This window comes from Chlamydotis macqueenii, chromosome 2, assembly GCF_036417535.1.
Source record: "Chlamydotis macqueenii isolate bChlMac1 chromosome 2, bChlMac1.mat, whole genome shotgun sequence".
Lineage (NCBI taxonomy): Eukaryota > Metazoa > Chordata > Aves > Otidiformes > Otididae > Chlamydotis > Chlamydotis macqueenii.
In genome coordinates this window covers 148,832,922-148,848,906 of record NC_141557.1, presented here as the reverse complement: position 1 = coordinate 148,848,906, position 15,985 = coordinate 148,832,922, and the positions used below count along the sequence as shown (strand labels likewise).

Sequence of the window (15,985 nt, the reverse complement as noted above, 5' to 3'; positions counted from 1 at the left end):
TAAAAAATATGAAAAAAGAAATGGATCTGGGGAAATAGCTGGTCTGTCTTTAAGCTCTCTTTTTTCCAAAAGGAAAAAAAGGTATTCTGGAATAGCTGTTCTTCTGAATTTATTCTAAATTATCTCCCCTATGTGGACATAATCTTCTGGAGTAAAGTAGGGTAATTACTGTGTTTCAAAAGATTAGGCGCTTGTAATAGATGTAGGCCGTAGCTGTCATCTTTTTCCTCAGACAGCTTGGTGTTCAATGGCAAAAGCACAAGCACTTGTTAAACTTTCTTTGTTGAGGAAAAACGGAATCATTTCATTGCTTGGTGTTTAAACATAACATTTCCATGATGAACAAACAAATCTGTGCTTAGTCAAAAAAAAAAAAAAAAAAGGAAGTGGGAGGAAGGCAAAAAGCAAAAGTTTTTATTCCAAAATTCAATATGCATACAGAAGATACATTTCCTTACGAACTTATAGGTCATGCCTTTATTTCCAGATTTTATGAAGGATATTACTGTCTACTTTATTATAAAGCAATAGCAATAGTTTTTATTTATATTGTAAAAATACACACACACACACACACAGTGGAAATTCATATTTTAATGTCTACTTTGGAATTTAATTATTCCAGAACACACACTTATTTTGTCAATCTTATTTTTGGTCAGTAAAAATTTTAATTATTCAGCTATTGGGGAAATTGTTTTCATTGTAGTACTTAGAATTTTAAAGGTATTTCAGTGTCATGTGGTAACTAACTGTTCACTTTTGTTTAAGAAACCCTGACGGCAGGGAAATCAGTAAAATATTTTGGAAGGGGCAGAGTTAATCCTGTCAGTACAGTCTTTTGCTGGAGGCTTTTTCATGTAAGTAAGTTATTAGCAAGCAAAGCGGCTGCTTGGCTTCTGAGAGTTTTTCCTAGAGAAGCTTTTTCTAGTCTTTGTAAATGTGAGGTTTTGCCACGCAAATCCTCTCTTACCAAAACTCGACTCTTGTTTGATTGTGGATCTATAAAAATCAAGGGTCTTTACAAAATTGCAAATTGTTGTCAGAGCAGCAATTCAACAAAAAGAACAAGAGTGTTACTGGTTATATTAATAAATTTTTTTTTAAACTTTTTTCACAGCTTGAAAAAAGCAAATATTGCTTATGAAAACATGTTTGAAGAAGTGCCCATTGTAATTAAGAATTCATACCTGATCAATGTGATGTTGTGGGAACTGGAAAAGAAATCCGCAGTAGCCGATAGACATGAATTGCTCAGTCTGGCTAGCAGGTAAGTACTTGTTACAATAATGGATGTATTTTGTTCGCTTTCCCAAACCACAGTTTAACACCTTGGGTGAAATCCCAGTCTCATTACAGTCCATGGAAGCTTTGCCTTGACTTTTAATGGAGTTAAGACTTTACCCTTCATGTTCTTTTGCTGAAATTAAAACTGCGTGGTAAAATTTTAGCGTTAGATTCAAGGACTAAATTCCGTCTGTAATCTGCATATACCTGTGTGTCGTAGTTCAGCCCTGATCAGGACCAGACTACGCAGTCTCTCACTCCCCCCACTAACTCCTCTTAGACCCCCCTCACTAACAAAACCACGACACTGTGCTTCTTGAACTGTGTAGTCTTTTCAGTAGTGTATGTTTCTTCAAGAAGATACTGGCATTCAGAAAAGTCAGGCAAGTAGATCTGGAAATAAATACTGATTTTATTAAATATTCCTTAAGTAATTGTATAAATTATTTTAATAAAAATAAATCACATTTGTTCTACTGTGGTAGCAGGATGCATTTGAAAATAAAATGATAAAGCCTCTATCTGAGAAACTGGCAAAAATGTTCAGACTGATTGTCATGACAGACAGCATTCGTGATGTCAGAAATTGTTTGAGTTTCTAGAATGATCTTCTCATAACTTTATCTAAGACTTACTTTTTGTTCTTGTAGCACTTTGCCCTGAAAATACATTTATTGTAACAAAGTACGCATGACTTCTAACAGTGTGATCAGAAATTTGATGGTGCTTAAATCTTACACAACACAGTACAGTTAATTGGATTATTATTGGGCTGACCGAAATAACCAGATACACAAAACGATGCAGTATCTTGTTGCATGTAGGAACTAGAATGTATTCACTAATAGGTTTTTGGGGTGTAACACTTTCTTTTTACGTCAAGGTATTGTCTGCCAAAATTCTGATCTCTTCTGACTCTGACAACCAACTTAGCTGAATACTAGTGGCCTCTCTTCTTTTTCCTTTCCCCTCTGCTCCCTCTGTCATCATGTAAGGCTCTTATTAGTGAATCCATGTAGCTAGTGGTCCATATGTTGCCTGAGTTAGCAGAAATTTTCCACTCTATTTTCTTTACTTGAGTTATGTGGATGTATTGAAGGATCTGATAGCTTTTAGAGAAACGGTTATAGGATTGAACTCTGCCAGGGAATTTACTGATGTTGCAATAGATACTTAGTCAATAATTTTGTCCAATAAAGTTGTGACTTTGCACCTTGGAATTAATGAAGTGAAGAATTTTTGCCAAGATGTTCAGTCTGCTTGATTTTGCAGGCTCTGTCAGGCTCTTTCCTTGGTCAAAGCTCACAAAGCTTTTACCATCTGAGGAGAGAGTGGGCACTGGATATAGGAGATGACAGTTATTTCTCATGAGTTCTACTGCTTTACTGTGAAAAGGAGGACCGTGCTGAGTATACAGCAGGTTTCTAGGTGACCTGACAACGTTGCCCTTTATTGTTTCTATGGGTTTACTCCTGTTAAGAAGGGTTAGGATTACTCAGCACCCTGGATCCTAGCATGAGCTGCTGCTTGTCACGCAATGCAGTTCTGGAAATGGAAATTAATTTGAACAGATCACAAACCACAGATGAAGTTTTTCATCAGGTTTACATCTTGTGTAGTATCTGTTCAGTACCATTGCACTGACTCAAGATAAAAGATAAGAACTGTACAAACCAATTTATTTTCTAGAATTATGGTGTTAATAGCCTGGTGCAAGACAGTCTTTTGTATTGATTCTCACATCAGTAAATGAGATGAGAAGTGAACAAGAAAAACATGAACTCCGAAGAAAAAGGAAACTTCATCATAATTTGTGTTTAGGAATCCTTCACAACAGGAAAAAAAGAGAACTTTTGTCTCAGTGAATCAACATTTCTTTTCCATGAGCAGTGCTGTGCTGTTCTTGATGGTGACAGAGGTGGAACTGGATTCTTGATAAACTTGGTTAAAAGTGCCTTTTCAATTAAGTGTACTTCTTTGAACTTGCGCAGTTACTATCCTGTATACTGGCAACAATTTCTTGAGCTTTTTGAAGTCCAGAATTTCCCACTAATGGGGAATTAATTCAACAGTTTTCAGAGGTATTTCTGAATTATGTCTTCTGAACTGACTTTCCTGGCAGGATTCTTCTGGCTCACCTGGTCCTTTTCAGGAACTTAAGATGCTTAGTTTTGTTTGAAGCAGATGAAAGTTTTGGAAATTACCCCAGTGGGTTTATTTGCAGGTTTTCCTATATGTCGTCTTAAAAATATTGGGTAGCTCATTTTAGTTATGAGGCAGGCTGCATTCAGTGATATCTTACATTGGTATAACTCAACTGGTAAATTAAAACATTTTAATGCTCATTTACTCAAGGTAGGGTTGAATATTTAACTAGTTTTTACTTGAATTCAAGAACTAAGATTTCTCTGTCAAAAGATATATTGCCTCAAGTAGGGGAGTTCAAACCCCCACTATTCTGGAGTTTTACTTTCACTTTGCGTTTCCTCATTTTTGTCTTTGAATAGTTGTGGCTAAAACATCTCAGGTATCAACTTTTAATTTTGGTGCATGTCCTCCTCACTTAACTTTGCTATTGTAGAATTAGTTGGCATAACTTTAAGTCTATTTTTTTTTGAGGGAATGGGGGGTGGGGAGTGGTTTTGGGGGTTTTTTTTTGGTCCTTTTGGGAGCATCCATGAACCTTTTTTAATCTTCTGAAGCAATGGTTTTGGCAATGAAATTATTTACCGCTCTCCTCTGGAGAGTTTGTTTCATCAAGATTCTCACATGTTCAGCCACCCACCTTGTCTGAGTTTGAAGCTGTACCTATTTGAGGTATTTTGTCTGCACCTTAATACCTTTCTCCTTTTGAAGTACATCTGTGATAATTTTATAGAGTAGTTTACTTTTTTGGGCATAAATTTGTATTTCTCTTGTGAAATCTAAATTGACTGGGATATTCTAGGGAAAGAAGTTGAAGGCAGAGCAGCACAAGGCTAGCAAGTAATAGCAAGTAAAGGCCTTTTGCTCAAAGCGTTATCCTCCTGCTACCCTTAAGGACCAAAATGTCTTGAAGACCTTGGAGTACTGCCAGTCTTTTGATAGAGACTCAAGAATTAAAATCCTGTCAGATAATGTTCCAGATCTTCAGAAAAATAATTACAACCAAGTTTGCCATTCTCATCCATCTCTTCCCTATTCTATTGATGATCTAGTTTAAATTAAAAAAAGCTTTTTTGTGGTCTAGCTTCGTAATAGGGTTGTTCTATAATATCTCAATTTGTCTCAAGCAATTTTTCTAATAGTGTGCGTCAGTAGAAGCAAACATGTGCTGAACATTTACTGCAGTAACATCTACTTGGCAGATACTTTTTTTTTTTTTTTTTTTTTCAAACATCAGATGCAGTATTTTGCAAAAGTGACATAAGGAGGGTTACTTTGGCTTTTGAGAACAATATTAGCCTTTATACATTGTACTGCTTATTCAGAAATCTCAATGTGCTTAACGGATTATTAAGATAATTATGAAAATCTCTAATTTGCAGATGGGGGAAGCTGACACAGAGAGGGTAAATGTGTTGCCCAAAGGCACACATCAAAGTCAGAGTAGAAGAGGGAATGGAGCTCAAGACTCCAGACTTGCATACCTCATTCAAACAAAATCCTCTTAAAAAGAGCACAGGTTGAACTCGGGCTGAAATGCTGAGATGTAAACAGGTTCTACTAAGCAGTGGGAATGTTCATGAGAAATATTTAATCAAGGAGATGTGCTTTGCCCAGCAGTACCTCTCTAATCCACCTAAAGCTATTCTCACCAGGAGAAATGCTGCACAAGGTGGCACCTTTCCCAAAAACCAGTGACTCTTAGAGGGACCTCAAAGAGCTGATGGAAAGTGAAAAAACGAGGCAGCAGATACAGCATTTTCTTACACTTACTTTTGCTGCTCACTTTTCTGATCTTCCTTAGCCAGAGTACAAGCAAAATGAAGTTAAGTGAGGGGATCCATTTATGGTGATGGTAGGTTAAGTTTAGGGGACCATCTTTTTTGGACACCTTCATCTTCACAATTGTTATGCCCAAAAATTAGGTGCCTGGGTACAGCACAGTGATTCAGATCTCAGAGGCTGAGCGCCTCTGCTCCCTCCATGGCCAGCACAAGTAGGTGGGCTTCTCCAAAAGTGCAAGCTGAGGCCCGCAAACTGTGTGTAGAAACAGTTAAAACTTATGAGCAGGACAGGGGAAGCTGTGAAGATGTGAATTGCTGCCTCTCTTTGAAGCTTTGATGTCTGACTCAATGCTGCATTTTGGGTGTTTTAGACCTTTAGCGAGCGTGTGTCTGGCGTCCTCTCTTGATTAAAGATGCTGAAGTAAATGTGGGCTTCATGTGTAGTTCCCCATTATGAATCCTACAGAAGTGGAGCCAGTTTGAGGTTCGAGCCCCAGCTGCTTGCATCATTCCTCCCCACTACCCCCATTTCATCTCTACACCCCTCCTACCCTCAAAGATTTTTATTCCCTCATCTGTTTCAGAATATGGCTGTACAAATAGCTTTGTGGAATAGCCTAGTGGAAAAAGTCAGGCTGCCACTCTTTCCTTCCAGCTTTTCCCTCAGCCTTCCTAAAAAATGAAAGAGAGAGAGAAACCCCAACAGAGGGTAGTTTTGCATTTACAGTAGACTGTTTCACTGAAAGAGTTTGAAGTGTGCCTACGCAAACAGCTGAATCCATACAGCTGAGAGTGCTGTAATCCTTGGGCAAAGGGGGAGGGAGAGGCAGGAAGATGCTGATGCTGAAACCTCTTAAACTGGCTTTGCTGGCAACAGCAAACTGCACCTTTGCTCTCCTTAAAATACATCTGTAAAGGGAGGCACTGGTGGTTCGAGCATTCCCTCAGGAAGAGGGAGACTTGCATTCAGGTCTCTTAGCCAGATCCATATCCTAACAACATACCCCTGTGTGGTGAGTGATCCGTGAGTTTAGTTAATGTCTAGTTGTTGCTTTCTCCTTCTGTGGATGCTGGACCATAACACTGCCAAATGCAAGGCCCACCAGCTGGAAGAACAAGACAGAAAGGACCATGACTGTTATTTGCAGATTAGGCTACTCTGCTCACAGGTTTCTACTTCTCACCCTCAGAATTATTTCACCTTTGTATCTGAATTGTTAAACAAGGAATCAGAAGTAATCCATGTGTCGAAGACTTGATTTCGTATCTGCCCATTTGGGTGAAGGGACACCCCTTCAGGTGTAAGTCTGTTATAGCAAAAATGCACAGTATGAGAAATTGCTTTGTAGGCTATACTTTCTAGTCATTTCTTTTTTTTCTAAACAGACTTTAACAGTTTCCCTTTGACAGTTTGTGTCTGTTTTTCCTTTTCTTTCATTTTTTACTATGTCATCCAAGCTACACAGATAAGTCTCAGATAATAAATTTCTTGAAGTTCTACAGATCACTCACTCCAGGTGAGTGATCCTAATAACAATTCTGGTGAAAGAGTGCTCTCACATTAAATTATTTCTTTATTAGATGTGTAAGAATCCACACGACAGATAATTGGATTTTTTTTTTGTCTGTGCTAACTGCAGGAGAAGCTTCATTCTGTTTTTTCACCTTTTATTTTCAATATTTCTCACCAAAAAGGAACACAGTCCACATGTGTGGCCTTTCTGATGCTTAGAATGATAGCTGTTCTGCAGATGATATTTTTCTCCCATGAAGATTTCCCCCCACCCCCAACTAGATCAGGTTGCTCAGAGCCCTGTCCAACCTGGCCTTGAATGTTTCCAGGGATGGGGGATCTACAACCTCTCTGGGCAACCTGTTCCTGTGTTCCACCACCCTCACTGTAAAAAATGTTTGTAAAAATTTTTTACAAAAAAAATTCACTGATACCTGAGGTGTGGAGGTCTCTCTTAAGGTGGAGCTATGTCTTTTAGTTCAGTTCAAGTGTGTGCTGAGGTCATCACCACTGGGTGATCTCAGGCTTGACTAGTTTCAGATGAAAGTAAACTGAAAGTAGGTTTTAGGAGGGTACCTACTGTGCTTCAGGCACTAAAGGGTTTTAAGATCACTGGACCACATCAGAACTAGTTATGAAACCCCCCTGAAACACATGTGGACATGGGTTTCTCAGCACCAGTTGTTTTGCTTTATAGATCTGTTCCTGTTGGTCTACACTACTTGCTAATCTAAATGTAAACTTGATTTAATTGACTCTTTTGCTGAATCAGCTGCCTGAAATGCATCCATTGAAAAAACAGTTTATTACTGATGCCCTCAGAACAACAACAAATGGAAGTGCTGAGCTCCACGTTGTCTACTTTTGGTTATCACAGAGTCTTGTAGGAAATTGAGTCTTGATGGGGATGTAAGCAGCATTTACTGGCACCCCCTTTAATTAAAAAAAAAAAAAAAAAATTTGTTTAGTAGCATTGACAGGTAGGGGGCATTTAGGTGCCTAGCAGTGTGATCTTGTGAGATCTGCTCTAGGGGAGTGCACAAGGTAAGGAGGTGCCCAAAAGATCCTTTGGGCTGAATAAGTGTATGGTGAGTCTTATGGACTGGAGCAATGTGATTTAGCTTCCTAAACCTCACCAGAATAAACTTAACTGAATAAAAACTTGCTTAAACATTGTATATATACATTTTTATATATTACTTCCTATTGGTCTTTCTGGTTTTTTAAGAGATGGCGCAAAAAAGGGTATCAACCACATGAGAACTGAGGAAAAAACTAGTCCTGTATTTGCAGCATACTTATCACTTCATGTCTCAGTTCACATCTGTTTAAGTTATCTGGTTTTAGCTTTTTGTTTCCCTGGCAATGGGAGCAAACACTATATTACTGCAACTTCTAACAATAACTCTCTGTTTCTGTATTCTGGTGTGCTAAGCTGGTCCCAAAGAGATTCACATACAATCATTCTTTTCAACCAGCTATATTTCATATGGACACTATCAGGGGGAAAAAAAAAAAAAAAAAAAAAAAGCAGTATTCTCGATGTCCACATACCCTACAAGGCTATTAGTGTGTACCTACATAGGCATTTCTGATAATATCTAGTTCTAACAGTAACTCTGTAAAATATAAACTCTATAAAAAAACCTGAAAATATGCACACCCCTAGCCGTGACAGTTTTCCACAGTTGTAAATATCATGTGCTTTAAACACTCAACCAAAAAACCCCAAGTTCAAAAATAAAATTATAGTAGCACCTTACTTGCTGCTGTGTAGCTGAAGTCCTCCATATCATCTGCCCCTGTACACAACTGAGGTTTAAAACTCTGGCTTGTAAATAAATTGTGGTCTGAAATTACTGATACAGCCTTTGGTGCAGTGAGCAGGCAGCGAAATAGCTGTCCATAGTACTGGGAGGTAAAGATGTCTTTAGCGATGTTCTCGGCAGGTATCCTCTAGTGCCTCAGTATGTTACCAGCTTCTGTCTCCAGCTGTGAGTTCTATGGATTTGGGGAATAACTTACACTTAAAAAGGGATGTGCATAGTATTATGTATGTGGTTCCCTTTTCACTTTCTGCCTGTTTCTTCCAGCTAGAATATCTAGAGTCTGTAGGCTGTAGTATGGGGGGTAATGCTTTGTAAAAGGCAGAAGGAATCTCAAGATAACGTGGAAAAGCAGTGACTGAAGGATATGATTCTGACATAGAAGTGCACCAAACTTTTTGTTTGAGAGAAACTCTGATGAGCAGTATAGGATTTCAGTTGAGAAAGAAGGATGGAGTTTAGCTTTTTGAGTCACTGGTCTTCAGCCAAGTAGGACTGGGTGAGGCTTAGATCAGAGCCAACAAAGTAGCTTCTGATCAAAGGGATCAATAGAGAACAGTAAGTGTCCTTTTACTGCATTACCCTGTAAACACAATTTAGGATGAATACTGTCTCCATGGGCACCAACCTAAAAACTTCCAAAACTTTAACTTGGAAGCTATACCTTAAATTGAACATTCTTGCAAAATACTGAGTCCATTGCTAAAAATGGTTACAGTAAAACTTGTTTAACAGACTGCATTTGTCTGGCCAAGGCAGTAGATCGCATAACTGGAACTGAACGCGCCCAGCCTAGCTGCTTCCATGTTGCCTATGGTATGGAATGTGGAGCTGGCTGGACTGGATGTAAACTCCTGCTCAACAGCTAAGATCAAGCGATGTCTGCTGAACTTCCAGGTGTGGTTTGATAGACCAATTAATGACATGGAGTTCTGAAGAATATTTAACAATCCCTGGGATAAGTTAACTATTTGTGAAAAAGCTAGCAGTAACTTGAAACCAAACTCTTTGAATGCATCTCCTGGAACATTGTTTGGGGTTGCATGTCACACAAGCATCGGACTTTTTCTTTTAAATGTTGGGCCTGCATCTGTAGTATCAGTAAATTCACAGAAGGCGTTGTTTTTTTCATAACTATGAGGTTCCCTGCAAAGACCAAAACACTGAAATATGGTATTTGCAGTGTGACAAAGATGCTAGAGGAGGAAATGCTATGTAAGGCATCATCAAGTAAATATATGAACAAAGATAACCAGGAGCTTAAAAATTTGCAAACTGTGCCATTAGTGCAGAAATTCTAGTCAAGTGACTTGAAATGTGTATTTTTTTTACTATTTTTTTAAAAACTCAATTCTTCATTAGTGTTTCTTGTATTTTAGTAATCACTTAGGGAAGAGTCTGCAGCTGCTGATGGACAGAGTGGATGAGATGAGCCAAGACATCGTTAAATATAATACCTACCTGAGGAATGTCAGCAAACAGCAGCAGCAGAAACACCAGGTTGGTAACATGGAAAACCTGAATGAGAGGATTTTTTTTTTTCCCCGCAAAATACACTTTGGGTGTTGTTATCTAAGACAGATGAATTTGGATCTAAGCAAGATAAAATTCTTATAGAAATTTATCCATTAAGTAGATTTATAAAATGTGCTAGTCAGTGGGCTCAAGGGCCTCTTTAAAATACAAAATATTCTGATTAGAGGATACTGAGTACAGAGACTGGCTGTAGGCGGCCCTGCTTGAGCAGAGAGGTAGGACAAGGTGACCTCCAGAGGTCCCTCCCAACCTCAACCGTTCCGTGATTTGGAGACGATATTACTTTATTTGCTGTTGCTGTATTTGATAAAGCAATACTGTGTCTAATTATAGAAGAATGCTGGTAAATTGGAAAAAAAGCTCTATGATTTAAAAGTCTGGAAAGCAAATCTTAGTGAACGCAATTCACTTCACATGATAAATTAACAAGTGACTTGCTTACTCAAGAAGTACCTGCATGAAAAATAAATTTGAACTCTTTAATCTAGCAGACAGAGATATGACAAGATTCAATGTCGGCCAACTGAAAATGGGCCAGGCCACTTTAAAGATAAAATATTGCAGGTACTGCTACACAAAGTAGCTAATTATTAAAAAGAGCACCTGTGGTTCGTGTGAAATACTTCATCGCTGACTATTTTAAAATCAAAATTGGCTTTTTTTTTCACTTAAGTAAAGTGTAGCTTGAACAGGGAGTGCTTTAGGGAAGTAGCACATAATCGTTGGTCTCTCTTGGCTTTGTAGTTCCTGAGGACATAGAAGCTTCATGCATGTTATCTTCAGAAAATTTATTTTCCTTGGCTGCCTAGTTTGAATAGAAAGATGGCATCCACTTCAAAGGTTTTTGTTAATAACAAAGGGATCTATTTATTTTGAAAAGCAGAGCAAAGTAGGTTCCATGGTGTCTCACTTCATTTCTTTACTAACTATAGTTGCTTTAGTAGTGGCTCATTGCAGCATAGTTAGTGGTCTTAACTTCATTTTTTTAAACAGAGCAATTGTGATTAAGAGCAAGCTGTTTCAATAGAGAATAATAGGCAGACTGCTGAGAAGTGAATGGGGTAATGCAAAGAAAGAAGAAACTACATGCAATTCACATACAAATATGGGCATTTAAGATCTTATTTTTAACATTGTCCAAAAACATGTATTTGTCTGTACTACTGGAAAAAAAAATACTTAATTTGAGTACGTCACCAAGTATGAACTGTTTTCAGACTCCTATGCACAGATACAGTTAAATAAGTGAGAGAAAACACCCTGTACTGTCTGGCCTGTTTATTTTAAAGGGTTTTTTTTGTATTAAATATGAGGGCTTTGATAGACAAACCTTACAACTAATTCCTGGCTGTGACATACAGCACAAAATCTCACTACATGTTTTTGAACGTACTTACTTCTGCAAGAACAAACGTTTATCCAGTAGCTCAATAAATCGTCTGCGTTAGTTTTTATAAAGTTTGAGTAATCTAGATGGCAAAGGGAAGCACTGAAAACAAATTTGTTTTGTTGTTTGTTTTTTAATTTTTTTTAATGGAAGAATAATTTTGACAAACTGCTACTCTGGTATATCATCTGGTAACATAAAAAAGTGGCATCAAAGTGGCAGAATGTCTAAATAACTGGAACAGAGAAGTGAACCATTATGCTTTGTTTCAGCCACCACTTTGTTCTCAGTTTAGATTTAATATTTTTTGGCTTAAAATACCTTGTTTAATCAAGTTCTCTTCCCCTTTCACATTAATATTGTTTTGACCTTTAACTTGCATAAAATTGAGTACTTCAGTTTTTGGTTTTTTTAACTATTTGAGGTAAAGGCTTCTCATACCTACATATTCCAACCTTGTTTTCCTTTTTTGCATGGGGAAATGGAGGTCTTTATCTATCATACTGTATTCTTTCCATTAGATATAGTATTTTTCTCTATCAAAAAAAAAATTAAAAATTAACTCCGCCACTGAAGTACCATACAAGTTTTCAGTACCTCACTTATTTAACATGCCAGCGTGGGGGGCAAAATGCTTTTTACTAGTGAATTGAAATAAACTGTGAATTGCATTTTCATTATTTGAAATAAACTGAATTGCATTGAGTAAGTATAATTTTTAAAACATGCTGGTTAGGTAAGAGCATCTAAAAAAAAAATCTTTATGCTACTTCGGAAGTCCTGTTGCATTCTGTTTCTGTTACTGTATTTTCAGTACCAGCAGAGACGTCAGCAAGAAAATATACAGCGTCAAAGCCGAGGAGAACCCCCTCTTCCTGAGGAGGACATCAATAAACTTTTTAAACCACCACAGCCTCCTCCAAGAATGGAGTCACTCCTTATTGCAGGTAATATTCCAGCAGCCTCTTCAACTCATTTTTTCATATATGAATACTAGCTTGGGAAAAAGTGCAGTTGTTACCTTAGAAAGCATCTTAATTTTTCGTTACCTTTGCCATTATGATGTGATATTTTGGGATAGGTACTGTCCTTCATTTGGTAAAAGGCAGTGGTTTCAACCTGTGATCTACAGCCCTAGTGTCTGAAGTATTTAAAACAAGCAAACAAAAGTAGCTAAGAAAAACAACCTTATTGCTAGTAGGCAGTCCATGCCTGTGTTAGAAAGTAATCTTCCACACATAAAAATTTAAAACCATCTAGGTAAGTAACAGAGGCATGCCGGTATGAACATATGTAATTTTTTTAAAGCAAGCCACTGTGTTTAACCAGAATGGCTGCATAAAGCTTTAAACTTGATGTATGGAAATTTTCTCCCTTTATTTCTTATTTTCCCGTGGTACCTAGCTCCTGCTTGACCGTCTGTGCTGGATTGATGGGAAAGAGCAGAAACAGCAGCTGGAGCCTCTTCCTGGCTCCATTCTGCAAGGGTGAAATGGGATTTTAAAGGAGAGCAGGAGAAATGTCCCATGGAGGAGGCTTTCTGCAGGAATGAGTGTAGCAACTACTGCAGTCAATAAGCTGCTCCCTGCAATCATACCCCAGCTCCTCCCTCAACTCCAGAAGTTAGGGGGTTGTATGGACAAGAGACAGGAATAAGCTGTTTGGGCTGGAACTGCTGATTCAGAGCAGTTGTCTGCAGCCCTAAGTTACTGGTAACATCCCTACGTGTTGAACTGGCTGTTGCAGCAACTGAGAAGATTTTACTTTGAATTTCACACAGAATTGGGATAATTTCTGTGATTTCTATGGCCAGAGTTTTAGGGAAACTATACCCATCTTCCTGCATCCCAAGGTGAAAGAAAATGTAAATAAGAATAAAGGATAGGTATTTTTGGTCATGTCCCACTCCCCCAATTTCTCCAGTTTACTGGTGTACTGCAGTATGTAGCCACAGATTGGTACAAAAGTTAGTGCCTGTTCTGTGCCTCCTGGAAGGGTAAAAATATCTAGGACCTCAGACTGGCAGCAGAGAGCAGAGAACCTAGATGCCCTGCTAAGTAATCTATATTTGGAAAATGTCATGAGAAGGTGAATTGTTTACCTATAGCAGGCTTTTTGGATCAGTTAACTATCACCTTCTTTTGTACCAAGAAGAAATTAAACTGAAGTCCTGGTTATTTAGTGTACAGAAAAGAGTGCTTTGACATTTAAAAAAACCCCAGTGAATTTGAATAACCACTCTTAAATTTTGGAGTGACCACGAAATTATTTTAATATTGATACTTTTTCACACTCCTAATAAGTGCTGCTTTTAGAAGAAATAATGTTCTTGATTTATTATTCCGCCCAGAGTCTTTAAAAAAAACCTGTTGTTTTGATAGTTTTTACCAGTTAATGAATCCTACCAGCATTAAAGTATTTAAACAGTCAGCTTTAGCATAGCTTAAAAATGCAACAGAAGTGTGTATGTGTGCACGTGTGTGTTTTATGGAAGTGATAGCTTAGGATGACTCATCTGTTATAAGAGGAGGAATTGAAAACTGTTGTACTTAAAGGAAAAAACAGTTTTCAGCCAAAGTACTCTCTTCATTTGTTCTTTTACCATAGTCAAGGGAAGAATTGAAAGCATCTACTTGAATAAAATTTAGCTCTTTTGTCTCCAAGGCATTTAAAAACTTCTCAAATAGAGCATTAAATTGAGAGTTTATTTGCCTTCTAAACAGTCTTAATTTTGATTAAACTGGCTTCATGTTTTGCTATTCCTAGCTAACAAGGGAAATAGCATGTAGCAGTACATGTATAAAAATGTTTCAATGAGCACATCTGATTTGTTAAGCACTGACAAATCTTCATACCTTAATGACTTTTGAAAGAGCTAATAAAGTGAAATATTAGGTGGAAGAAAAGGCTAGCAAAATGTCAAATAGGAGTACCACAATTTTCAAGCTACTACTGAAAAATATTGGTTAGAAACATTTTAATAGGGTGTTGTGTTTTAACCCCAGCTGGCAACAAAGCACCACACGGCTGCTTACTCGTTCCCCCGCAGTGGGATGGGGGAGAGAATCAGAAGGGTAGAAGTGAGAAAACTTGTAGGCTAAGATAAAGGCAGTTTAATAGGTAAAGCAAAAGCCATCCACGCAAGCAAAGCGAAACAAGGAATTCATTCACTGCTTCCCATGGGCAGGCAGATGTTCAGCCATCTCAAGGAAAGCAGGGCTCTGTCATACGTAACAGTTACTTGGGAAGACAAATGCCATCACTCTGAACATGTTCCCCTTCCTTTTTCTTCTCCCAGCTTTATATGCTGAGCATGATGTCGTATGGTGTGGAATATCCCTTTGGTCAGTTGGGGTCAGCTGTCCCAACTGTGTCCCCTCCCAGCTTCTTGTGCACCCCTAGCCTACTCGCTGGTGGGGTGGTGTGAGAGGCAGAAAAGGCCTTGACTCTGTGTAAGTGCTGCTCAGCGATAACAAACATTCCTGTGTTATCAACACTGTTTTCAGCACAGATCCAAAACATAGCCCATACTAGCTACTATGATGAAAATTAACTCCATCCCAGCTAAAACCGGTACATGAGGACAGCAGATGCATAAGAACACAACTGAAATTCAGTCTTGTAGTATTTTTAGTGCAAATAAATTGAATAATTAATGTGTTTAAGCATCCAATACGGCAGTGAGAATTGTTTATTCTTTTTATTGTAACATGTCCTTTCAGAACTTGTACATAATAGAATTGTAGGAAAATTAAGGTTTTTTAGAGGATACTGGTTTGCCTATTCTGCTAATTTAGTTTCTTCTTCTTCCCAAACTTATTTGGGAATACTGAAAATGTAAAATTCCTAAGTGTAAAATAGTTGAGCTGTTTTGGTTGCTTCTCTGTATAAATCCTGAATGATACATACACATTCATCTTTTTAAAAATTATGTTCTAGCATGTCTTTCTGAATTTCAAAACTGACAAGGGTTTATTTTTCTTTCCTATTGACAGGTCAAATTAATACCTACTGCCAGAATATTAAGGAGTTCAATGCACAGAACTTGGGCAAGCTTTTCATGGCTCAGGCTCTCCAAGATTACAACAACTGAAGAAATTTTGCTGGAGCCCTCAACAGGAAAAGTTATTTACAGTTTTATACTGTTCATGATCATCTTGAAAATTTACTATATTAGGAAAAGAGTCTTGTAAAACAGAGTCACCTTGGTTTGTGTAGAATTCTCCTGTAAGAAAAATAAAGGCAAATTTTAATGATGTTTTAGTGTTTCCTTATTTATTGGCCTTATTGGACTGGAATTTTCTGTGGTCACTCAGGTTTTCTAAATATTTGGCACTTATTCGTGTTTAGTCATAGCAAATAATACAGGTTTTATTTAACTTGGAATCTGAAATAAAACCAAATTATTACAAATATTCAGTATAGCTGACTTCACAGAAGAAATCTAAGATTTCCCAGTTTTGGTTGAGAACTTAAAACCATAATGTACTAGTCACTTGGAACAGTT

The 15,985-nt window shown here is 37.7% G+C and overlaps 1 protein-coding gene across 1 annotated transcript in view; it reads left to right on the top strand.

Moving 5' to 3' along the window:
• The window catches only part of EIF3H (eukaryotic translation initiation factor 3 subunit H), an 89,680-nt gene extending 73,946 nt beyond the window's left edge, over positions 1-15,734 (top strand). Inside the window, exons 5-8 of the mRNA XM_086741188.1 lie at positions 1,121-1,270; positions 9,935-10,055; positions 12,293-12,425; positions 15,474-15,734. Coding sequence (XP_086597314.1) covers positions 1,121-1,270; positions 9,935-10,055; positions 12,293-12,425; positions 15,474-15,571 — 502 coding nt within the window. The 3' untranslated portion in view covers positions 15,572-15,734. The remainder of the gene's footprint in view (positions 1-1,120; positions 1,271-9,934; positions 10,056-12,292; positions 12,426-15,473) is intronic.
• The last annotated feature ends 251 nt before the right edge of the window (positions 15,735-15,985 follow it).